Genomic DNA, 26897 nt, shown 5'->3' with positions numbered 1-26897 from the left:
TTCTTTGGGAAATACATAATACACATCAAACCTATTCAAATACAATTTGAAAACTAAGTTTTAAAAAAGAAATAATTTTATTTCTTTTATTTATAAATTAAAACACAAAATTACAAATATATTTTACTTGTTTTTTACTAGAAAAATATATTTGTATACTAGTAAAATCATTTATGATACTATCAAAATCGATTTTGTTTGTTAGTTGGTGTTATGTAGATAATATAGAAAGTTTCCTTAATCAAAAATGCCGCCCCTTCCGCCCACTCGGATGGATAGATGGAATATGGTAACGCAGTATATGGGCGATCTCTAATGGGGGGATACCTCTCGGAAAGACTTTCTACAGGAAACTGGACCCCATTTAGCTGTTAGACATCTGAAGAAAACACGAAAAACTCCACGCGACCACTCGTTGGCGAGGCGTAAACCCGCGATCAGCCTTCGATGATTTTATCCACTTGGTCACTGATGGGTACAGAACAAGTAAAAGCCTAATCCCAGATATGGGAAACAGGAGAAGGATTTATACACTAAACTCTATCTAATTTATCGTTACATCAAGGGAGTTTTATATTTAATACACTCATTAAATTGTATCGTATCGTATTTTTAAATTGGATGAAATCAAAACATTTAACAATAACGGAGACAGCCTAATATTTCCAATTAATTTTTCTACGCAAATTTGTGAATATACGTGGATGAAATAATATATAATTTTAAGTACAGTATAAATTATCATCAAAAAATAAAACATTCATATTTCTTTAATAATGATTCATAGATTTTGACATATTACGTTATCAAAAATGCTTCTTCAACCAGAAAAAAGAGGAAAATGAATCAATAATAAAGTGGGCCTATCCGAAATCGATGATAATATCAAATAAGAATGCTTAAAAAATGTATTAATTCTTATCTGTTTACAAAATCTTCTCATATGATGAAACAGGAGAAAGGATTTTAGAAAAACTTGTCAATGATTCACTTCTATCGCCCGTAACTGAATCACGCATTAAAATAGATATCGTTAACTAATCCTCGATATATCCTAACATATGGATGAAATTAAAGTAAAATTAAACGGTTTTATCCTCTCTTTTCAATCTAAGTGAATTGTTACTACCGAATTTCTAATCCCTAAATTACAGACAACAGAATGGCCTAGACGGTTAGACCATTAGCCTACTGCTCTGGGGAATCCGAAATCGAATCCCGACGGGTTAAGAATGCGAAAACCATTGAGAAGTATGATCTCTGATTACAGCATACAAATAAACATTTGTTGCTTCCAGCGCCAAAAGTGCCATAGTGGTGAGTTTTTACAGTAATTTTTTATGGGAATGTCTTTTGCATTTCCTGAAATGTCGTAATACCAAACTCGGTTGTATTTGACTGTTAAGTATCTCCGTAGGCAGAGTTAAATAGGGTTATTTTAATTACGATCACTTTGAATATATCAATAGATGATATGTCTGTCGTAAATAAACCTAATTTTAAGTGATGTTGGTTCAATAAAAATCCCTAAAGCCTAACGATACCCTTATCTGAATTATCCATAGAAGTCCGGATCAAACAACATGTAGGATTCCTCATAGTAATAGGACAGCAGTAACGTGAAAATATGAAAAATATGTTGCTTTCAGACGTTAGTATTTAAGACTGTCACTGTATTTTGGTTTTATAGATTAATCTTCGTACTTACTAAAGTTTATTTAAACATTTTTTAGGTAAGTGTTATTAAACTTTTTTTAACTATAGGTATTACTACGAATGATTACTTCATTCATAAAAATGACGGACGAAATACAGCTGTATCTCGGTACTCGAACTGTTCCAAACTCGAACAATTCTGTATTCGAACACAAATTCTAGAGAAAAATCGCTCAGTACTCGATTGAATGAATGAGAAGCACCTAGAACAAATTTTTGATTAATAACATTCTTTTATGATTAAAGAAAATAAGTAATACAGTACTTTTAATTGTGATTTTTAGTTAATTATTGATTGGAAATAAATTATCGATTGCTTTAATAAATATATTTCTTTTTCTAACGAAAAAGAATAGTATACTCTTGTTAACTTCTGGAACGTAACACCATGTTTTGCATTAGTACTTTGTTTCGTATAGCACGGCACTTTTTCGGAATGTAATTACCGTGTTATACGAGGGATACCTTTAGTGTTATAGGCTTATGAAAATGATAATAAAAAATTATATAGCCTTTATTATGAAAAGTTAAATAACATTTTTAGATATTTTCTCTGCTAGATGAACATTAATTTTGTGACAATAATACGTAAAAATAATCGCCTTCATTACCGGACATCATTGTTCTTCCATTCAAACGTTTATTGTATAGTGTTTTATACAATAAATCATTATTATTATTATTATAAAATATTGTTTTCATAATGCAACATATGTACATAATTATTTTTTCGCCGTATGGGTACTAAGATGGTTATTTTATAAGCTTATTATCTATTTGACCAAGCTAACAATGAAGTGCCAGGTGGCGAGGAAGGAGGATCCGAACGGACCACTTCCTGAAAACTGAGGTTCTTCAACCCGTACCGCGTCCCGTAGATGGCCGGATGGCCGAGCGGACAAGGTGGCAGCCTACTGCTCTGGGGGCCCGGGATTGAATCCGGAAAGGTCAAAGAATCCGGAAAGGTCAAAAATTCCCCAGGAATTTTTCGAGGAGTGGTCCGTCCTGATACGTTGGGCCTCCCTCACCACCCGGCCGCCCCATTGTGGGTCTGTCCGAATCGACAATGGGCTTGCAAAAAGAGGTCCTCTTAGTGCCCACAGGACAGAGTTTAAAAAAAAGAAGATACCGCTTTCCCAAAGCGATAAGTTGCCACTCTAATCATTCGGACGCCCTACAATGATTTTATCTTAATTTAAAAAATTTTAAATGTTGAAAATTTATATCGATTTATTTTATCTTTAGACAGTTTAGATTTTCATCACGAAGTTATTGTAATATTGAATCTAAATATTTTTCAAATAATGCTAAAAAGATACTGAGGTTCCTGGGAGGGCGAGACGGTAAAGGCGCCAGCCTGTTCTGAGGAGAAACCTGGTTCGAACCCAGGTCAGGAATATCAGAAATTGATTATCCTAGATATGTCAGGCTCGTCAATCACCATTCAGTCGCCACCATTAAAGCTGGTGAATTGTGATTGGCTCTACATCTTCTCTTTGCTAAAGGTTCCATGAAAATGACCCTTTTATAAGAGCCCACGGGATGGAATTTTAAAAAGTGCTGAAGCAGTTTTTTTGAAAATGGGATTGTTTTCTCTTTTAGTGTATTAAAAGTTTTCATAGTTATTTAATCGGTTATTTTTTACGCTTTAAAAAGAATCACTTTTAATCAGAATAATCCAAATCTACGAATAAAATTCTCGGCAATTTCTTTTACTCTTGTTAAATTGCTATAAGAAAATCATTTCCTACTGAACAGTTCACTTCGTAGTTACATTTCTTCTACATCACAACTTTTTAAAAATACTTTCCATTCGACATGTTCTTTTTCATGTTCCCATAGTTTGATCAAGCCGCAACGAAGCAGCCGGCAGATAATAGCGGGCTTGAGGCCGAAGTTTTAAACGCGAAAACGTGTACGTCGGACGTTCAGCGCCGCTTTCTAGTAAGCCTAGAAGTTTGACAATGGCGTTTGGAATGTCGAGCACGATTCCACTGATCATTGTCAAACTTCTAGGCTTACAGGAAAGCGGCGCTGAACGTCCGACGTACACGTTTTCGCGTTTAAAACTTCGGCCTCAATCTCGCTAATAAACCGGCCAAATTATCTATGAAAACTTCTGAAGCTTGGAGCCGCCCTCGAAAAGGGGTTTGAGTGATGGTTTTTGTCAATTCTGAAATGTTTTATAACTGGGATACTTAACTCGAAAATTTTGCCGAATACATCAAGACTGTAATCCTTAGGATACGGTAAACGATAGCGAAACAATGGAAAAATTATAATTTATGGTATTCCAAGCGGTTATGGCATGTTGCGTAATAATTTCCTACCCGTTCACTTTAGTTTCTTATTGCAGTGATGAACGAGAATTATGGTTCGCTTCTATATGGCAAACAAACTTTGTTTACTTATCTGCTATGAAGCACCCATGATTTTCAGCGTTAATTACAATATATGCTAGATTATCCTCCGTTTTTACGTTTTATTTTTGAAGTCTTACTTCAAAAATAAAACGTAAAAACGAATTGCAATTCTTCAATTTTAATTATGGTACCATTAGTTGTACCATTCTTGTAAATTTCACGTAAATGTATTCATTAAATCACGTTTTATACAATAATGTTATTTAAAATAAGTGATAATTTCTCATTATTTAATCATAAAACAGTTGCAAGTACAATATTTAAAAATTTTTTGACAGTTTTAGGAACATATCACTGGGATTGATTGCCAAATTATGGGTTTCATATTCAGTTTATTATTAATAAGGTCTTAACAAATTCATTACTATTGAAAACTTTTTTTTCTAAGTTTTCAATAATATTTTAATTAAATTTGAGAAATTTAGTTGTATTTAAATATAATAAAACAAGACACAGACGAAACATTTGAAATAATTGTATATATTATGCACATGTACAATGTGTAATGACATTTTTGCATTTACCATAAGCTTGCTGTACATTATCATAGTCATATTCAAGTACAATTCAAAATATGTTAGGAAAATCAACATAAAATGAAAACAAACATTTGAATAATAATTTAAACATTTACAGCACAAAAAATACTTCAATAATTATATTAAAGCAAAAATAAATCACCACAATGTAACTTCTAAAACAGCTGCAACTTAACATTAGCTTTATATTAAAAGTATATAAAAGACAACTACCCTATAATCTGTTTTTTTTTTGTTTTTTTTATGAATTAGAGAAAAATATCTCATCTACATTTTCAATTGTACATTTTTCTACAATATAGATTCTTGACAGACAGATCTTGGCATATATCATTCTTAATACATTCATTTCCTTAAGAAATTCTTCTAAAATGGAAGGAAATATATAACATTGGACAACCTAAGGGTTATAAAACATGTTGACTTAAATGTGTATAAAAATCCATACTATGCAAAAACATAGGATATTTTTTACAGACAAAAACATGTACACATGATAGTATAAAATTAACAGTTAAAATAATATTTGTATACAGAGTATACCATAAGTCTCCCACAGGATTTATGTTGATATTTTATTTATTCTTTTACAGATAAAGCGCGGTGCCCAATAAGGAAAAATGAATTCGAGTTGTTTTGACGGTGGGGTTTGCAGTTAGCGTGAAGTTGCAAAAAGTCGACGGGCCATATCGAGACTTCCCGCAAATCGCATACAATAATCTGGATCGAATGGTCTTTTAAACTTCGCACTGACTTATGGTTCCTCGTCAAAATAACTCGAACTCGTTCTTATCTATTTAGCGTCGTGCTTCTCCTGTAAAAAAATAAATAAACGTCGACGTAACTCCTACGGGCCCAGATTTATGTGACACCCTGTATATTTATATATAAGGTATATATACATGTGTATCTATACCATATAAATTTAAGCTCTTTTATTATACATTACTAATAGGTTTTTTTAAATTAAAACACGACAAACGGAAGAATTATATGCATAGTTGATTCAGGCAGGAAATCCGATAAATTTAAAATTTAGATTTTACTCTTTTGGAATCAACACATTGTGCAAGTTAACTTAAAGGAAATGGAAGTCATATCAAAATTATTCAAAATTATTTCGACCATACCAAATCTTATTTAAATAAATATATAAAAGTGATAGAAAATATTTGTATAAAATTGATTTTCACATTCATATATGAAGATTTTATCAGATCTGACTGTAAAAAACACACAAATATTTGTAACTTTTTGGTAATAAATTTATAAATTCAGCAAAACTAAATTTTGTCACAGTACATTTTTTAAACTTTTTAATTTAAAAAAATAATAAATATATTTTTACATTAATTAATATTCAAAATTTCATTATTATTATTATTGTTATTATTAATTGAACGGTCCCCAATCAATAGCAATGCTACACAGGTAACAGTCTGTTTACATCAAATATTCAGTTATTTATAAAATTTTTTATTACTTTTTTATTGTTTAACTTGGGCTTGTGCACATTTTTCTTAATAAAACTGATCCTAAATTTTTTTTTTAATTATTCTTTAAAGCTTTTGACTAAAGGTTGGGGACATTCTAAAATATTTGGCAAACATAAATTAATATTTGTACTATTCTGTAATTAAAAATAAAATGAGCATTCTTTAAAAAAACTAAAATAAAATAATATTTTATAGTAAACATTACTTTAGCTACACTATACCATTTCTAAGTTGTATATTATTTAAATAATTAAATATGGATAAATTATATTTGGCATTATTTATTCAATTCTAACAAACTGAATAAATTAAAAACAGATAATTAAAATAAAAAATAATTATAAATATAAATGCTTTTTTTTAGAGTCTTTTAAAAAAGAAATTGAATATTCTTTATATAAATCCCTTGATTGAAAAATATCCTTCCAAAAATGTGTAAACAATACTGTTATCCCACTTCTCTTTCTGTAATTGTGCCTAAAAGTTATCTTTAAAACATATAAAAAAACAAAGAAAACAAAATAATATAGCTGGAGTTCTCAGCTAACATAACTATTTATATATATAAAAAAATACAGCACAAAATTTACAAGGCACTCTATAACTATTTCATTTTTAAAAAATTACAGTTAAAATAAAACCAATAGGGCATTGTTTTTTTTATTAAAATAAATTTTAGTTCTATTTCTTTTATTTGTATGTGTAGATATATATATATATATATATACTTGCATTATATATATATATATATATATTTAAAAGCAAAGAAAATGACTAGTGAAGATGACTCATTTGAGATTTCTGGAATAAACATGCAACTATACTGACTAGCACAACAGCTTTAAATATAACAAGAAATGGATAAAAACATCCAAATCTAACTAGATAAAACCTTTGGCAAAACTATATACAAATAATAGCATTGTCAACTGTCAATTGCTATTAAAACATTTTATATAGAGTACTGCAAAAAACCAAGAATCTTGGTGCAATCCAATTTAATTGGAGAAAAACATCTTACTTTTTAAAAGTTAAATGCATTTATACTATCGCATATTTTTTACTATCTGAACTAGAAGAATCAATTTTCTTTTCTTGGAACTGCCGTTTTGCTTTTAGTTGATCGAAGGTATCTGCTTTGTGTTGTAGAATGTACGGTCTGTCTGGAATGAGATACAACGCTTTCCATGGAACGAAAATGTCGATTGGAGGAAATTGGTCTGGGCAGCGATGGTCTGCCTGAAGTATTTTTGTGATCTTTTATGGAATGTTCAATTTTTGGTATGCATTTACCGCTTGTGGTATTTTGGTAAGGAGACGAACGCAGAGATCCGCCGGATTGACTACGTTCTCGAGATGGTACTCCCGATGGTTTTTGAATCGAAGACTTGTGTAAACCGGTCGGCCTTGTTCTGGAAGTAGGTAGTTTCGGTGAGGTACATTCTGTAACGGAAGTGGGAGCAGTTCCTCCGGTGACGACCTGTTGTTGTCTTTGTAATTTCCGAGATAATTCTTGTTCCAACATTTCTGCCTCTTGGAGACAGTGACTTACTAAACTAGAATCTGCATCAATTTCGGCCACGAGATCTTTTTGACTGTCCGGAGTGCCTGTTGCAGGCGTTAGCAAAACGTCAATGGAATGTTTATTATCACAAGGTAAAGTATGGTGATAAGATTCGTTATGAGAAATAGGAGATTTACAGTCATTTTTCACTGTGAAAGGAGGCACTTTGGCAACTTGACTGTTTTTGACTATATGTGTATTCATATTATCTGTTTTAATATCTCTGCAATATCTGGTTTGATTACTTCTGTCAAACTGTTTAGAAAAATTTGAAACATGCTTCATCTTCTTCTCTGGTGAATCTGTACATCTTTCAATATGGCAATTAGCTAAATAAGGAAAAAAAATTAATTTTAATTATATTATAATTTTATAATATTTAAAATACTGCAATTTTTAAAATTAACATTCTATTTTTTATACAAATTATGTAATTCAAAGTATTTCAAGTAAAATTTTTAAATCAACCATAAAAATAATACAGAATGTTCTCAAACTTTTATTTAATTAACCACAATCCAAAATAGATGAGTTGCCGTTGTTATTATCGTCGTCGTCATCAAAGAAAAGGAAAAATCTTTGTTTATTAAACATCCAAGACTAGGGTTAAAAATTAGATAGAAACATAATATAGAAGTAAACAATTATTTTTTGTATGTAATTGTTGAAATGCATTTATAATTCTCTAAATATGTACAATGAGAAAAAGTATTTTTCTCCATTTATCATTAGCTATATATATATATATATATAATAGAATAGTTGTATATATCCTATTAACTCCTAAATGCTTTGACCAATCCAGACTAAATTTTTCTTAGTTACTCTCTAGGTTCCCACAAAATATATAGATTCAAATGAAACTGGAAAACCCCACATTTCATCCCCTCAACACTATGATAAATTAAATTTAGTGTGTTATTATATAAGTAAGCATTATGTAATAATTAATGAAGGAGCCATTTAATTTTAAAACGTTATAATGTAATATAATTGTTGCAGTAAAAGAACAACAGAATTTGTCTTCCATGGGAGACTATTTATGTGCGGTATCGTAACCATTCAATGAATTTTCCTATAGAATAACAAGTGCATAAGTTTTAATACTTGTCAATGATATGATTGAAAATATTATATTAAGAAAGAAATCTCCGAGGTTGTAAAAACATGGTTCTAATCTCACTGATGGATACGTTGAAACAAAATCGAAAATTGTTATGTACTCATTATCCTTTAACACAATACCCTATAATTCATTTATCAGTTCTTTTGCACTGGCTCTGGAGTATTTGTAATGTTTTAGGTGTTCCAAACCTGAAGGTGACCTTGCCTTATCCACTATAGGATGTAATTGTTGGCCCTGTTTGTGTATCTTTGCAAATGGAAATAGCCTCAAGATGCCTGGGGAATGGATTATGGCATGCTTTAACCCTAATAACCCAGCCAGTTTTGTGCATGCAATTCTGTTAACTTTGCTCTGAAGGTTGGTGAGGAACTCTTCATTAGTATGTTGACACTCCATCATCCTTATGTATTGCTCCAATAAAAATGTGTAGGACAAATTTTCCTGTTATCACTGGATATATCTACAGGGTAACTCAAAAGAATAGGAAATTTTGTTTTAGACATTAATGGAAGAGAATAAATACTTTAGAAACATTTATTTATGCCAGTTAATAATACAGAGTATACCATTGATGAATTTCACACCTACAATTTATTTCTTGAAGACATTGGATAGATGGCCACCTTCTCTGCATACATCATTTGCATGACTTAACAGGTTGCATTTGCAGGACCATCTGTAACTTATATGGATGGAACCTTAAATCCAATGATGGTATTCTTTGAACACTCAAATGATGCACTGTAGCAACACTACATGAAGTCAAGCTGAATGCTGTAGATTTATGATAGCAACTCAAACAGTCTCAATATTGTCTGCTATACAAGCGATTCAGGTCTCCCCACAGATTTTTTTCAGAGATAAACCTGTCTTCTCAAAATTATGGACTCATGTTAATTGCATGTGCTGATGGAACACAACAATGCCATCCTATATTGAAATGCTGATAAAATTCTTTACATGCAATCTCCACACTGCTCTTCATGTAATATGCTTTGACTGCAATGGCATAATAAGCATACTCCATTTTTCCACAATCACTAAATGGTAAAATGTTGATAGCAGAGTTTTATATGTCAATTATTGCCACCTGTTTCCCACAGCTGCCACAACACATTTAAAAATTTCCCATTCTTTTGAATCATCCTACATTTGCATTAGACTTAAACATCACTATCTAGACTTAATGAAATTTTACTCAATTACAAACTCTTTATTTTACCAAATGATATGCCAGATTTTTATCAGGCTGTATTAATGCTAATTAATGAGCTGAAACAAAGCAATTTGGCTAGACATATTTGCAGTTAAGCCACCATCACTCAATTAATTATAAATTAATTAATTTTAATTTAGAGTACTCTGGAAAGAGAAGAATTTGTCTGGAGTAGGACTTGAACCTGTAGCCATGTAGTTAAACTAACAAAGTAAGCAATACACCTTTAACAATAGGTTAACATTTTTCCAATTTTACCCACTGTTAAAAGGTGTATTGCTTGCATCACTACGAAATCTATCTAGAAAAATATCATAATCCATTTCATAGTAAGAAATGATCATTTCTCAAATATCAGAACAAAAGTACTTTACAAAAAGCAAGATATTTGTATAATTGTGGATTTATGAAGTATATCAATCATTTTGAAAAATCTATGAGTTAAAATAACTGATCAATTTAGCATTAACAGTTTACTTTCATGTTAACTTTCACGTTAAATAGTTTCTATAGGTTTATCAAGTTCATTTATTAATAGATGGACGTAGAAAACTTAAAATATTCACATAAAAAAAAATATTAATTAAATGAAAAACTTTAAATATCAATCTTAAAACAAACTAAATTAAGAAATATTTCATTATATTTTATTTTTATAAATGTTTTGTAATAAGTTCTACATAACAGATAATAAGAGTTATGGTTTTTCAAATAAACATCTGCATAACTTTTTACATTTAGACAAATATCATAAATTGGCCTACTCAAGAACATTTTTATTTTATCACACAAATTAAATATAAGTTTCACAGCGTGGCACATACACTTTGGACTCATTGGAATAAAACTTCCTATTTTTGGTTTATGCATGTTTACTTATCATTGATCCAGATCAACAACAATGTAAAATCATTATCATTTATATATCTACTATAATACTTATAAAGAATGAAATTCTTTAATATTTAACTTAAAAAAGCAATCAAACTTGTATCATTTTAGTTTCTAAATGAAACTGGTTCTACTTTTTTTGGTCATCAGAATATAAAATAAAGAAAAAAAAGAATTTTGACAATTAATTTTACATTTAAGATAAATATCTTTATATTGGAAAAATTAACAGGAATTGTAAGTTCTATTTATTACTACAGATATTTGTATACTCTACACAAAATAATAAATATTCACTACTATCTAAATATATAAAATTACATGTCCTGATTGAATGATTGATTTATCATCGCCCAGAGTAAACTGCTGAACCAAAAGTGGTGAAATTTGGTACACAGTTAGGGTACGTCGTAAAAATGCACACTAAGAAGGGATTTTTCAAAATTCCCCTGCGGGGGGAGAGGGAGAGGATTGAGGCTTAACCCGAAGAATGGCTTCTACTGTACTGTTTTAGATGCGATTTTCTATTTTAAACTACATTTAGTATTCATTGAGTTTTGTATTTATTGAGTACTTATGTGTATTAAATTGATAACATTTCAGACTTTGTTATAAATATTTTTATATATTTTGATTTTTTAACTAAATGTTCGAACCGTTTTAAATTCAAATTTGTTATTGCATATTGGTTCGATTATAAAATAATTGTAAACATTCCAGAAAATCGATCAGGTTGAAGACGTTCATTTGAAGCAGTAAAATGATTCTCGGCAATTAGAAATGTGTGTTATATAACAATTACTATGGTTGTTGAAGATTACCGTTGATAGTAATAACTTAATTTCCAAACATACAATATTTACCAAATCATCCAAATCATTTGCCCAAACAACACCAGGCTCATTTGCTAGTCTAATATGAATAAAAATACAAAAATTTTAAATATTTTCTTTTAGACTTTTTCATAGTTGCTTATTTACATCAAGAATTTAAATGCATAAAAATAGTATTATAAGAAAAAAAATGCATGAAAACTAATTTTATATGAATGATTAAGTTTAGCCAAATCTGCAAAAAAATGTTTAAATTATCATAATCGACAAAGTACAATAATAAAACATGTTCCAAGTTGAGATGATATGCCAAGGGCGTCGCCAGCCAATGGGCCAGGGGAGGCAAGATGATATAAATTGATAGAGGATATGAATTGTATGTAGGTAAAATAAAAACGATTTATAAATTTTAAGAAGCTTAAGAAGATTATTTTAATTAAAACATAATCTTCTTGGGTTTTTTGCGCGGGAATTATAAATCGGGCAATAAATGACTTAGCATTTAAATAATTTTTTTCGCATGTCTAGGGAGGATCAACTGCCCCTCTGCCCCCCTCTGGCGACGCCCTTGTGATATGCATATGAGTATATGAGTTCTATGAGTATATAAACACAAACATATAGAATGTGGTATTCCAGAATTTAGAAGCTTAAAAGATATGTTTTAATTGAATCTACTAAATTCTGAGTTATCTGATAAAGTTTCAGCTTACTCTATCATAAAGTACACATTACAAAAATTAGTTATATGAGAAAACTGCAAGCAAAGTGTTATATCAACAAATATTATGTCTACATTACATTGGTCAGCTTTCTTTTCCTCAATTATTATTTACATCTAAAAATCAATTTAAAATTTTATATTTCATTAAACACAAATGCATACATGTAGGATGGCCACTCAAGCATCTGTCAAGAAGCAAAAGTCTTTCCAGCATTGCATGAATATATGCATGTTGTACAAGCTTATTCTAGCACTAAAATAACCAAAGGGACTCACAATTTAAGACAATTTTGCATAACATAAAAACTCTATGATTGTAAAAGATAAAATCAATATTGCAGAAATTGACACAAAAAAATGTACTTTATTTTGTTAAAGAACATGTTCAAAATGATTGCCTATACTGACAATAAAAAAGTTGTAGATAATCAGGTGTGACATTACAGAAGACACACACCATTTCTCAGACCTGTTGTATGTATCTCTCTGGTTTGCCAACATAATGCAACACTGCTGGGTATTCAACACACACTGATGTTTTTACATGACTCCATAGAGAAAAACTCAGTGGAGTTGAGCCTGGAGAACATAATGGCCATGGAACATGGAACATCTTGGTCTGAAAATTACCACAATTCATTCCAGCATTACCAGCAAACCATAACAATTGCTACAGAAACAACATGAGGCGTATTTATCACACACAGAACAATCTGCCATCCAGATCATCCCCATTAAGAAAAGTAGAACCAATTCAAATTCAACTCAGTCATTCTTCAGTTTTGATCTGATGTCAGGTTTTTCACTTGAACACCAAAGAAGGTCTGAGTGGTTCTGTGCTCACAATGACTGCTGACAACTTCATTGAATGTACTGTACATGATATGCTTTCAAATTCACTATATCTTCAGTCAGTCTCAAATTAAGCAGCACTTTGCGAGCTGCAATTGTGAAAATTATAATTCAGCTTGGCCATTCTTGGTTATTTTACATACTTAATCATATATCCTGAACTCTCTATTTGCTACTACAGAATAAATAGGAAATGACCATGATACAACATGGTCATTTTTAACAGTTCTGACACAAATTTTTCATCTTGGCATTTTTTTAAATGCCAGCATGCATTGCGGCTCTTTGTAAGCAGTCAGCACACGAAATTTCTTGTTATGGCTATTTCAGTAAAGCTTCAATGCATCTGGTCATTTTTTCTACTCAATGAGCATTTTCAATCTTTGAACCTAACATTTATATATAAATCCTTTTGTCATAACATTTTAATCATTAATTTCTATATATTTAATTTTTGTAAAAAGGCTATAACATTTAGTAAACCTGGCACATGTTTTTTAATTTTAATTAACTAATATTGTTATATAATGATGAAGATTTAAAACAGGGTAATTATGGTTCTTGCATTAAATAACTCTAACAAGAGATTTTGCCAGAATGTATAAAATAATTCAATCAGTCTATCACATAAATCCTCATTTAATAAATAACAAGTAAAGTAAAAAAATGTTTAATATAATAAAATTTAAATTTTATTTTATGACATGCTTACTATTTAACAGTTTAAGTAACTGCTTTTATTTTTCTAGAACTGTGTTGATCATTTATCATTTCTTATGGAGTATTGTTCCACACAAAAAGAGTTTTATTAACATTATTCAAACATTTATATTATTTAAACTATTACTAAGCTTCATTATTTTTGAAATTCAGTATGTGCACTTAGAGATTCCATACAAAATATCTTGAAAATTCTCCAAGTTATATAAAAAATTGACAAGGAATATTTTAAAGTAATAATTCAAAATATTACTTTTCAAACTTCAGTTATTTTAAATCATAAAGTCTTGTTTGTAAATTGATACAAAATACTTACCTTTATCAGTGAAGTATTTTTAAGAAAATTGTAATAATTGACCTATCATTTTAAACTAGCCATATTTTGTTTATTTTATTAATCAATTTTATTTCACAATGTTATTTTATTTTGTCTAATATGACATTTCAGAACTTCAGATTTTCTATAAGAGATACATATATATTTCTTTTATATACCAGTATAATTTAATTCAAAGGATATATGACTATCAAAAAGTACAAATCAATTAAATAACATATATATAGTTCAAAAAACCAGATGCAATTATCAACAAAATATACACATAAAACCAGAAAATCCACTAACATTTCAATGAGTAAACTAATGTTTTTTTTAACTGTTTTCAGTCATCATCATCAGGTTTAATTACATTTTATAAAAAACCAAAATTGAACAGAAATTTGAAAATGATGAAACAAACATTTGATTAGCTTGTGAGCATCACTGTGATCATTTACAGATCAAAAAACATTTTAGGTGACTTCAAAAAAGGCCCTTCATGCTTGCAAGATAATTCAGCATTCTTATAATTTATGGTCATAACTTTTCTATTGACTTTGTATATCTCAAGTTTCTCCAAATGTTTCAGGTGGACTTCTCCCTGGTTGGATGTATAATATGTGCCTTGTAAAAGGAACTTGAACCTTGTGGTCTGTAGTGAAGGCTGTTAGTGCCATGATGGAGAGACCCATTTTAAGGAAGTCTCATGTTCTTTCAATTGAAGGCATAAGGAGTGTGCGGTAATGCCTATGTACTCCCATTTTTGGCTGACTCTATTATTCATTTTCAAATAAATTAAAAAAAAAAAAAAAAAAGGTAACTTTCTCTAAAAAATTTGCTTTATTTAATATATTATTATTATATCACTTTTATTATATATAATTATTCTTATACAACTTTTAGTAAACAATATATATATTTTACAATTTAAATAAGATACATCAAAAGTCCAGTTATAAGAGTCTCATAATATTTTACGAAATCTTGAAAACAAAATACAGTCAAACCTGTTTTTATGCGGGGGATAGGGACCGCATTAAAAAAAACGCATTAAAAAAAATCTCACAAAACTTCACGAATGGCTGTAAATAATAGTTTTCGCAACACAATTAAAAAAATAATTTTTTTATGCGGTCAACAGGGACCGCATAAAAAAAGTCTCACATAGAAAATAACTCAAAACCGTACGAAATAGAATTTATTGACAACAGATGTCAGCACTTGACTGCATCGTCTGGTCTATCGTCTGTTTTACATATTTTTGTCCAGGTGGTGTTTTGTTGACTTAAAAAGTAAATTATTTCATTTTTCGCATATTCATGCAATAATATTACTATAATAAGTGCATTTATGCTATAATAAGTTTATTTAGCTATAATAAGTCAACGTAAGACATGACGAATCGCACGAGACTAGTCGCCAACTATACCGCACAAATTAAAAATTCGCATTAAAAAAATCGCACAAATAAAAATCGCACATAAAAGGAGCGCATAAAAACAGGTTTGACTGTAATTAATGCATAAAAATAATTTTACATAATATGAGAATAGTTTACACATATACTTCAAAATCTATTTTTTTTATATTAACTTTTATCATAGATTTAAATTTAGTAATTTAATTTATTAACTTTTATTAAATTTTATTCTTTGACAAAAGTAATTAAACAATTACTTTTGTCAAAGAATAAAATTGATCAAGCATCTCTCATTGATAAATTCTCTTTAACTTGAATTTTAAGCATCTCTTTGTTAGTATTTTAGATGTAAAAATTTGAAAAGACAAGTTCATCTTTTCATGTTCAAGTCAGTCAAGCCTGAAAGACATCATCTTGGTCCTTCAAAATGTGAAGAAATAATAAAATGGAGTCAAACAGACAGACAGGAAATATAATGTTCAGAACCATGAGTATTAATTTTTATATACTATAAAGACTTATTTCAAAGAATAACAATATCGAATAATGATCATTATCATTAACTGTTATAAAGTCATAGGAACATGCTTTTGACCTAATCACCAATTATTTTAGAATTTATAGTATATAACACATTCGTCTAAAATAAAATTGTAATCAAAAGCTTTATCTGAGATTTCTATAAATGATAATTTATGGTATGGAATTGATTAAAACTCTTTCTGGAAGAATCCATTTAAATTAAAGTAGCTAATATTGTGAATGGATTCAAGATCAATGGATAAGAATTTTTTTGTATAGAATCCAGAATGCTTTTTTGGTATGTTTTAATAAGAAAAAATTAAGCTCTGAAAAGGTTTGATAAGAAAAAATAAGAAATTAAGAATATACTCTTACTCTTCTAATATATATAAAAGTGATGCCATCACAATGTCTCTCTGAAAAAGAGACTATAATAATAGTAGAGTTCTAATCATTCAAGATAAGATTGCACTTAATAAATCATTGATCTGCACATCTTCAACTGGATCTGATTGCTCAATAATATACTCATGAGATGCCACAACCTCCACTAATACCTTTCTATAAATGTAGTCAGTTTCCAATATTCATCCAAAGACATCCAGGAATTAAAGCTTGTATCTCTTATAGTGTAGAGCTGATTGTTCAACTTATTTTCAGTATGAATCACTGCTTAAATCCTATATGTTCATAAGAAATGATCATATACCTCATTAATTTTTTATACTACTTAAAATTTTTTTTATAATAACCATTTTCATGTTCTGTTTAAGAACATGCAAATAGTTATTATAAAAAAATTAAGTAAATCAGATGTTTTGTTTATTTATACAATTTTTATTGTATTGTATTATAAACAATCTTTGTACAAAATTTCTTTTTAATTCATAAATGTACTTTTTGACATACTTAAAAATTTTTGATAAGAGTAATGTATAAAGAAATTCTACTTGCAAAAACTTCCGACTGTTGTTTTTAATTGCAAATTTAAACTGCCATTGATTTAAGACATATCCCCATTTTAGACTACAGAAAAATGTGTAAAATATGTATCTTAGAAAAGAAAATGCAGTAATTAAAACAATTAATATTATAAATAATATATATTATAATTATATACTAAATAAAATGTTAACACTACCAAAAGCTGGAAAATAATATAACAATTCACAGACACCTTCCATACTTATTCTAGCAGGTACATTTTTTAGAAGAAAAGAAAAAAAAACGTTTTTGGTCACTCTGAGGGACCTTCATCAAGGTTATCACATGTTCTACAATCAAATGCATTTAATCAAATTCCAAACGAATTTCTAAGTTTATTCTAGTAAACATACCTGCTGGAATAAGTATGGAAGGTGTCTGTGAGTTTTAGTAAAATAGATATAATAAATATTATAAATGAATAATTTTGTATTTTATCGAAAGATAAACTCACCATTATTCACTTTAGAGTCACTACCAAAAGCATTTTTCTTCATTTCTACTACTTGCATATTACAGTTATCTATCTGATTCAGTGACATGCAAATTTTCCTTTCCATATTACTATTTTTTATTCCTTCACATTTAATAAACATATCATCTTCATCTTCCAAAGTTTTTAATTTTGATAAATCATCAGAAATTACTCTTTCAAATGTTGGCACTTTTTGACATAATCTTTTTTGACTAGAGAACATATTATCTTCAGAAGCAGAGCAAACTAGTCTTCCAGACTTTTGAGATCCTATGCTTGATACATTTTTCACAACAGTTTCTGTTGACATGCTGCGACGTGGTTTTTGGGAAATTTTAACCTGTGAATCTTTTACAACTCCTCCCTTTTTTTCTTTATCTTCTTCAATAATATCATTTTGACGTGCTTCTCGTTCAAGTTGTTCATCATGACTAATACTTCTTGGTCTAGTTTGATCATTGCTCCTTCTACTTGTTTTTCTTCCTCTTACAGATTTTGTTTTTCGTGGATAAGTAGAATACTTTTCATCTCCAGATTGTTCTTCATTATCTTTTTGTTTCTTCAATTTCTGAAAGATTTATATGAATTTAGATGAAAACTTTTTATACACAAGATAGTGTATTTATTATATATATATATATATATATATACACTATTTTCCTTAATATTTTCCTTATTTTACCTTAATATTTTCCTTTTTTATTAATATTAATTTTAAATAACATTAATTAGTAATAAGTAATTCAGTTAGTCCATAATTTATATAAAAATTAAGCTGTTAAAATTCTTCTTATTCTATTTTTGTCAGGAGTACCTAAAGGCTATAATGTGTTAATTATCAAAAGTACTTGTGAATAATATTTTTAGTGTGTAATTTTTGAATAAATTTATTGTTTTTGTAACATATTTTAATTTTCATATAACTAGAACATATTGGTGAATGCTCCTAATATTTTTATTATTAATTAACAAATAACATTCAAAATATGAGGGCAGTTTTTTTTCAAGCTTTGATGGTCCATAAAACAAAGACAAGTGTAAATAACAAAATGAATTTATTAACAAAAGTTAGGAACAAACATGGTTACTTTTTGATATAATCACTGTGAAGATTGAGAAATTTGTCATATCTGTGGACATCCCCTTGTCATAGAATGTTGTTGCCAGTGAATTGATATGGTCTTAACAACATTGTTTTGAAGAACATCATTAGTCTCAAACCTCTGCCCTGCTAACCACATTTTCAGTTCAGGAAAGAGGTGGAGAAAGAGGAAAGAGGTGGCTTTTTAATGTGTGAAGACTTCTTCACACATTAAAAAGCTGGATGGAAGTCTGAAAGGTAGAAGTCTTTACCACCTTTAAATAGCCCCGATTTAGAACCGAGAGACTTCCACCTCTTTCCTGAACAGAAAAAGTGGCTAGAAGGGCAGAGGTTTGAGACTAATAAAACAATGTTAGGGCCCATCTCAAGTCATTGGCGGCAACATTCTACGACAAGGAGATGGAAAAGTTCGTCCACAGATACGACAAATTCCTCAATCTTCATGGTAATTAGGTCAAAAAGTAACCATGTTTGTACTTAACTTTTGGTAATAAATTCATTTTGTTATTTACACTTGTCTTGTTTTATGGACCATTGGAGCTTGAAAAAAAAAAACAGCCTACATATCAATTTTACTTCACGAACAACATATTCATCCAAAGAAAATCAAACAGAAAAAATACATTTAGTCCTGATGAAAACTATATCTTTTTTGTAATTTATTAACTGTCCTAAAGCTATCAAAACAGATTTATTTTATATGGAACTTCTAACTTTACTCTAAAAACATTTAGCTTTAATCATATCATTTGCTCATTTGACATAATTTATCTAACAACTTCTGCTAAAAATCAAATATAATTTCTTTATTTTGGTCTTGGTTTTTCTTTTCGGTAGAGATGCAGTTTATGTGCTAAGATTTATATTTGGATATTATTTGCTTGTTATTTATAAAACTTTTATTAAACTTTTATTATCCATTATTATTTTATAACTTATACAAGAACTCTATAAAGTTTGTTGTTTTGTAGCAATGATTTCCAATTTTCTTTTTGAAGACAGCATCCCAACTGGCTTATTTTTGTGCATAACACCTTACACCCAATAATTTATTTAAACTTTAAATTACTGAATGTTGGAAAATCTTGTAATATTCTCTATAAGCTTATTGTGACACTCTGGATACTGCAAAACCAGACTAAAAACCACTGTTTTATGATGTTTCTAGAATATATAATCTAAATAATAAACAAATAGTTTTTTTAAATATCAGAAATATAAATAGATAAAAAAAAATATATATATACATAATGCTTTGTTATGTCATTAGCCTATCCATGAAAATAATTTCTGTTCAAAAATTAAATAACCAAATTTAAATTTACTGGTAAATTAAATTTTCAGTGGTGTATCATAAAATAGATTTAGTCTATAATTCAAAATGTTTATTTTGTGTTTCTTCAAGGAAATCTTAATTAAAGGAAATAGAAATATGTAACCTTAATGGTTGTATTGAATGTAATAAATATTATATCTAAATTAGAGGTGTAATCCCAAAATTTATGAAATATTTTAGATTCATTAAAGAATCTACAAGTTACCTATTCAAACAACTAAATGCAATTCTAAAATGATTTAGAAAAAGTTGGAAAAAACCTACAAAAAAAAAAGGAAAACAGGAACATTTTTAAGCTATACAATCAACTATTTTAAAAGAGAAATGCCATCTCTATAGCAATATAACACAAACAATAGGTTGTCAGGGAGTCACTCAATTTGAATTATTAATGTTCAACACATATTTGAAATAATAATGATTATTTCCTACTTTTTTCTTCTTTCAGAATCAATGATTTGATATAGGTTTACTATATTTTTAGATTTGACAATAAGAAATGAGAAAGATTAAATGAAAATTGCTTGTTTTCTTGAAAAATTCTTGTGTTTTATAATTAAAAAATAATAATTATTAATTATTGATTCAAAAATAAATAAAAATCTTAAAATTTTTTTATTATTTAAAAGAATATTTTTTTGTCATATTATTTTATTGTGAAAAGCAACATAAGTAAACTGCCATAAAACTAAATTGAATATTTTTTAAAATAATTGCAGTTCAAAGTTAATAAAAAAATTGGAGAGAAAAATTATTATGTTAAAAATTAAAATTATTAATATGAATTAGTTATGTCTAATAATATTAATATTCATTTAAAAACTTTATTGTCTAAAAATAAACATTTTTTCAAGGAACACATTTGTTACAAATAAAATACAAAGGATAAGATTAATTTGAATACTATAATTTAGCAAAAAATACATCTTAAAAAAGAAACCTGAGAATAATTTAATACTTTCATTACAATACTTGACCTCAAAAGATTTTGAAAGCTTTCAGTATGTAAAATTTTTCTGAATATTTTCATTTACAATGCTTAATTAAAACTTACTCTTTGTAAACTAGACAAACGAGGTGGTGGTGCTGTAGGTTTCTCAAATTCAAAAACAATGACAGCAGCTGAAACAAAGATGAAAAACTAATTACATCTATATGATAATTTTTAAGAAAACAAATACATACAAGTTTATATAAGTAATTTTAAAATATTATTATTTAAGATTTTTTTTATATTTATTAATATTTTTTATATTTGCAATTTCATCTAAATAAAATTGTTCATAGCAACTACAAATAAAATATTTAATCTAAAATATTAAATATTTTAACTATATAATAAAATATTTAGTAATCACTTAATACACTAATTTTTTTTATACAGTAGAGCATCGATTATCCGACCCCTCGATCAACCGTTACATCGGTTAACCGACCGCATTCTAGTCGGCAAATTCAAATGTCCACTAGTGATGTGACGCCACAACATTTGGCTGTCTTGGCTACTTTAATATTACTTTTGTTAAATTTTTGTGTGTTTTAGCTGGCAACTCTGGCTCGACAATGAAAGGGAGGCCAATATTTAAACCAGGCTTAATTTTTTATTTTTCTTTATTTTTGTATTTATTTTGTGCAAACTAAAGAAATAATTTTGAATGATACAATAGCAACGATTATTATTTTTAAAAAATTTTTGTTAGGCTTAACATCGATGAAAATTCAATGCGAAGTAGGTTAATAGCGATATACTAATTACATGGGATATACTAATATACTATACTAATAATGTACAGGTATACCTCGCATTACATTGGTAATTGGTTCCAGGAGAGATGACGTAAGTCAAAAAATGACGTAAGTTAAATTTACTTGTGTAGTTACAACGTAAGTTGAAACTACGATGGAAAACACCAATAATGAGCACTTAAAGACCACTAAATAAGACGACAACACAGAAACAGATATTTTCAAGTTTTGTTCTTTAGGATTTATGATGATTATATTAACATTTACTGTAAATGTACATATTTTAATATGATTTTATGTGCTTTTAATGCTTTTCTAGTGATATTATGACTTCAATATTTGTGGCGGACGGATGTAAAGTCAAATAAAATGACTTATACTTGATTTTTATTTTTCCATATACTTTTTTGACAAACGATGTATAATCGAGAACGACATAACTCGAAACGACGTAAGTCGAGGTATACCTGTATTTTTTCATACTTTTTGGTTATCCATTTTTTCAGTTATCCGACCAACCCCAGTCTGCAATTGAGTCGGATAATTGATGCTCTACTGTATTTTAAAATACAAGAATCTTTTATAAATTTTCATTAAAATTTTACATTTAATAAGAGTTATGAATAGATTTATTTAAATACACAGATAGAATATTCTAAAATTTTTACACTAATAATTGAAGCCCTCAGGGATGTGTAGTGCTAACCCTCGGAATCACATTTCTGAGGTAATTGAGTTTGGATGTTTGAAAAAAATCCTAAAATGAAAAATCCCAAAATGATGAGTTGACAGCCACATCTACAGGTAATGTTTGAAGAGCAAAAATATTAACACACTCTTATTCATATGATTTTAGGATTTCTTCAAGCATTCTAACTCGATTAACTCATAAATATGATTCTGACAGTTAGAACTATACTTCCTGAGAGCTTCAATTATTAACTAGTCAAGTAATAATTTGGTTACTAATTGTGAAGATGGTTATTGGCTAGCAAATGCAACAAGTGTTTCAAGAATTATCTAGGACTATGAACCCAAAGTTGAGTTTTAATTAAACACTTGGCTTTATTTCCATCTTTATTTAGTTGATACGTGCCGTTTGCACGTTTCGGGCATAGAGCCCCTCATCAGTCAACATTATCATATTCGATCTGCCATGCATACAAGGTTTAATCTCAATCGACACATGTATCTTTTTTTTTCTATAAACGGAGTAATCCCTTTTACACACAGTATTTATATCTGTTGTACTGTATATAATCTTTTATGGCTGTTTTTGCCTCATTTTTTGTGATGCAGCGTAGTACTATGCTGCAGCACAAAAAATGAGGCAAAAACAGCCATAAGACATTAATGAAAAAGAATTTTTATGTCCTTGTGAAAAATCACTTATTATATTCCGTAATATGAACACAACCACGATCTACATCTTCTAGATATTGTGATAACTGGATATCGTAAAATAAGCAAAAGATTATATACAGTACAACAGATATAAATACTGTGTGTAAAAGGGATTACTCCGTTTATAGAAAAAAAAAGATACATGTGTCGATTGAGTTTAAACCTTGTATGCATGGCAGATCGAATATGATAATGTTGACTGATGAGGGGCTCTATGCCCGAAACGTGCAAATGGCACGTATCAACTAAATAAAGATGGAAATAAAGCCAAGTGTTTAATTAAACTCAATTTTGGGTTCATAGTCCAACAATCATCAAACATGGTTTCAAACAAGAGATAGAAATTATCTATTTATTTCAAAATAAAAATTAATAAAAGCTAATTCATAGCTTTAAGGGTTGTTCTGGAAAATTTTAAAATATTGCCAACCATTTTGTCACTTTAAATTTTTTTTTTGTCATTTCAAATTATTTATCGCTACCAGTTTTACTTACTAATTAATGAGGGTGCTGGTAGCCATATCAGTTTGGCATGTGGAAAGTTTAAAATAACATGTTAAGCTATAACTTAAAATGCGAGGGCCAGACATTCAAGTCACTGATTTGAATGACACTTGAACACGTAGCCTTAAACACAAACATTTCTTTGTCCAAATAATAGGCATTCAAACTGGTGATGCAAATGCCTGGTCCTCTCCTTGTTAGCAATAGGAATCATTTTTGAATAATTTTTTTAACAAATAATTCCAAATAACACATTTGATCACAATGTTTAAACAGTGTTTCACATGTTCTGTCGTGTCAAAATTTTTGTTTTAGTATATTGAAAAAGATCAAAGTGAAAAAAAGCCATCCCAAAAACATCCCCAAATTTTCTGTCAGTCAATAAAAAAAATATCCAATTTGGAAAATGCTGGGTAACATTGCATGAAAACTGTCTTTAGTTTTCAATGTAACTTCCTACTCTTCTGCTTGAGCTTGTAACATGACATGACAAAATTGCTAGGTTTGTGGTGCATAGCACTCTCATCACATGAAAGCTAGACATTCTGCTGTTTTTCCTAAAATGTGCTTTGTGATTCAATTTCATGCTAAATGTCAAAATAAGCAGACTTAGAATTTTTATCACCACTTACTATTGCCAGTATTATATTTTTATTGCCACTTTAATAAAAATATCACCAAGTGGTGACTTTGGCACTATGCAATGCAACTCCTGTAGCTTATTTCAACTATTTCTGTTAATCAAAATTTAATAATTTAATATTTATTTTTAAAATAATTATTATTATGCATAAAGATATCTTTATAAACTTAAAACTAATATTTAAAAAAAAATTAATTGTTAAATTTTTAAAAAAATGAATATATAAATTTTCTTTAAATACTCACTGATAAATTAAATTAAACTGCTTAATTTTTTTGTAGTAATAATAACTGAACTGGTATAGTTATTGAATGAACTCACCATCTTTTATTCGTTTCTGTACTTCTGGAGTTAATAAGGCCCAACTTTTACAATGTACCACATGATTAGCATTATGTATTAAAAATCTTTCACACTGCCTTTGAATCCTATGTAATAAGTCTATAAAATTCTGTTGGAAATTTAAAGAATTTATTTAAAGAATAAAACAAATGTATATCTTCTAAATAAAATCAAGGATTTTTATAAATAAATAATTCAATCTAAATCTTACTTGTGTCCACCTTCCTGATTCTTGACTGTTTTCAGATTCAGCAGCAGGAAGTATTTCACTTATCTTCACATAAGATTTGCAAGCAATATCAGGACTTAAAATTTCTACTGCAGATAAAACACTATCTTCAAGTGAGGTTACATTCCAGCTTTGACCCTTTTATAATTTAAAACCATATTTAAAAATTTTTTACCATAATAAAAATAAGATTTATATTTTTATAAAAGTTTATTAAATTCAATATCAATAGATGTAATGTCAATATTATATCAAACGACAAATATCAATGTTATTTTCCATAAATTTTTAGTCATTATTCTAAATTACAGTGAAAACATTTTACTGGTAAATCATTTATTTTACATTGTTTAAAAATGATTTTTCTTTGATATATTAATCTTCCAATAATTCTGGCTTCTGATTATTTCATTATTTATCAGAACTTTTGTAAGCATTCTCTGTATATAAAAAGAATTTGTATATATTAATTTTTTAAAATAATTTACATATATTGATTTACTGTGTGTATGTATATATAATATTGATATTGATGGATAATTTAACTACCGTATATCTCGGCAGATAAGACGATGTATAAATTTTCGTCGAAGTTTTATAGTTTTAACATATACCGTATTTTACGGACTATAAGACGCACTTTTTTCTTCGAAAAATTGCCTCCAAAATTCAGTTGTCACAAAATTGTCTTATAGTCCATAGCGTCTTATAGGTATTTTTTTTTAAAAATTGCTTAAAAATTAAGGTGCGTCTTATAGTCCCTAGCGTCTTATAGTCCGTAAAATATGGTATCTGTCCTATAAGACGACCCCCAAACTACCAACGGCCTATGAATTTAGTTTAGATCAGCAATCGTTATCTGAATAATAATACTGTATAGTGTATATGGAATTATGTCCTATTTGTAATTTTTCGAATGAACAAATTTTATTTTCTTGCATCTGATGATTTTTGCAAACATTCGCACTAATTCGGGCATTCAGGTAATGATTTTGACTATTTACAAAAACATCCTATGAGCTATTCTATTTTGTGCACATACCCTACTCTCTTCTAGTAAATAATTACGGTTTGTCTGTCTTTTTATAATGGTTTTAATTTATATAAATTTCAATCTAATTTTTTTGTATCTGTCCTATAAGACGACTCCAGATTTTTGGGGCCATTTTTTATGGTTCAACTATTGTCTTATCCGCCGAGATATACAGTAGGTATTTTTCTCACATTACTTTAGGCTTATTTGATATTCTAAAAATTATAATAATAAACAAAACAGAATAAACAATAAATTTACTATTTATATTAGATACTGAAATATTTAACCTACTACTAGCCAAATTGCCAAAAGTTTATAATTTAAATTTGGCAAAAAATTTTTCATATTTGTAATATATGTTAATAATTTAAATAAACATTAAATGTAACCAAGGTGGCAACAGGGTTGAGAGACGGGTGAGGCAAAAATGGACAGCGAGAGAGTCGCTCGAGGGAACCAGCTGGATGTACAAGTGTTTAGTTATATTAATAAAGAGTTATTCGTATTATATTATCTAGTCAGTTGAGTCGTTTATAATACAATATTGTTTTGCCAAAAGATGATAATCTATTTCTCAAGAACTATGCATTTCAGTATTCTAATTTTCCAGCACTTTATTTTTCCATAAACCCAATTTGGTGACAAAATAATATAACATGCTCAATACTCAACATTTAATGCAGACATGTGTACCAATTAAAGCTTTGATTCTACTTGCACATTTCCAGTAGTAGC

The 26897-nt window shown here is 28.7% G+C and overlaps 1 protein-coding gene across 2 annotated transcripts in view; it reads right to left on the bottom strand.

The window, feature by feature from the left end:
* Positions 1-5235: 5235 nt before the first annotated feature.
* Positions 5236-26897, bottom strand: part of LOC136984007 (uncharacterized) — a 59059-nt gene continuing 37397 nt past the window's right edge. For both annotated transcript variants that reach the window (XM_067280907.1, XM_067280908.1), the window contains exons 9-13: positions 25109-25264; positions 24877-25006; positions 21313-21380; positions 17800-18388; positions 5236-8067 (exon numbers count right to left, since the gene is read on the bottom strand). In XM_067280907.1, the coding sequence (XP_067137008.1) occupies positions 7256-8067; positions 17800-18388; positions 21313-21380; positions 24877-25006; positions 25109-25264 (1755 nt within the window). In that variant the 3' untranslated portion in view covers positions 5236-7255. The remainder of the gene's footprint in view (positions 8068-17799; positions 18389-21312; positions 21381-24876; positions 25007-25108; positions 25265-26897) is intronic.

Source organism: Centruroides vittatus, unplaced genomic scaffold (assembly GCF_030686945.1).
Source record: "Centruroides vittatus isolate TY-2023 unplaced genomic scaffold, ASM3068694v2 contig_900, whole genome shotgun sequence".
NCBI lineage: Eukaryota > Metazoa > Arthropoda > Arachnida > Scorpiones > Buthidae > Centruroides > Centruroides vittatus.
Note: the sequence above shows the minus strand (reverse complement) of the source record. Positions and strands in the feature narration are given on the sequence as shown.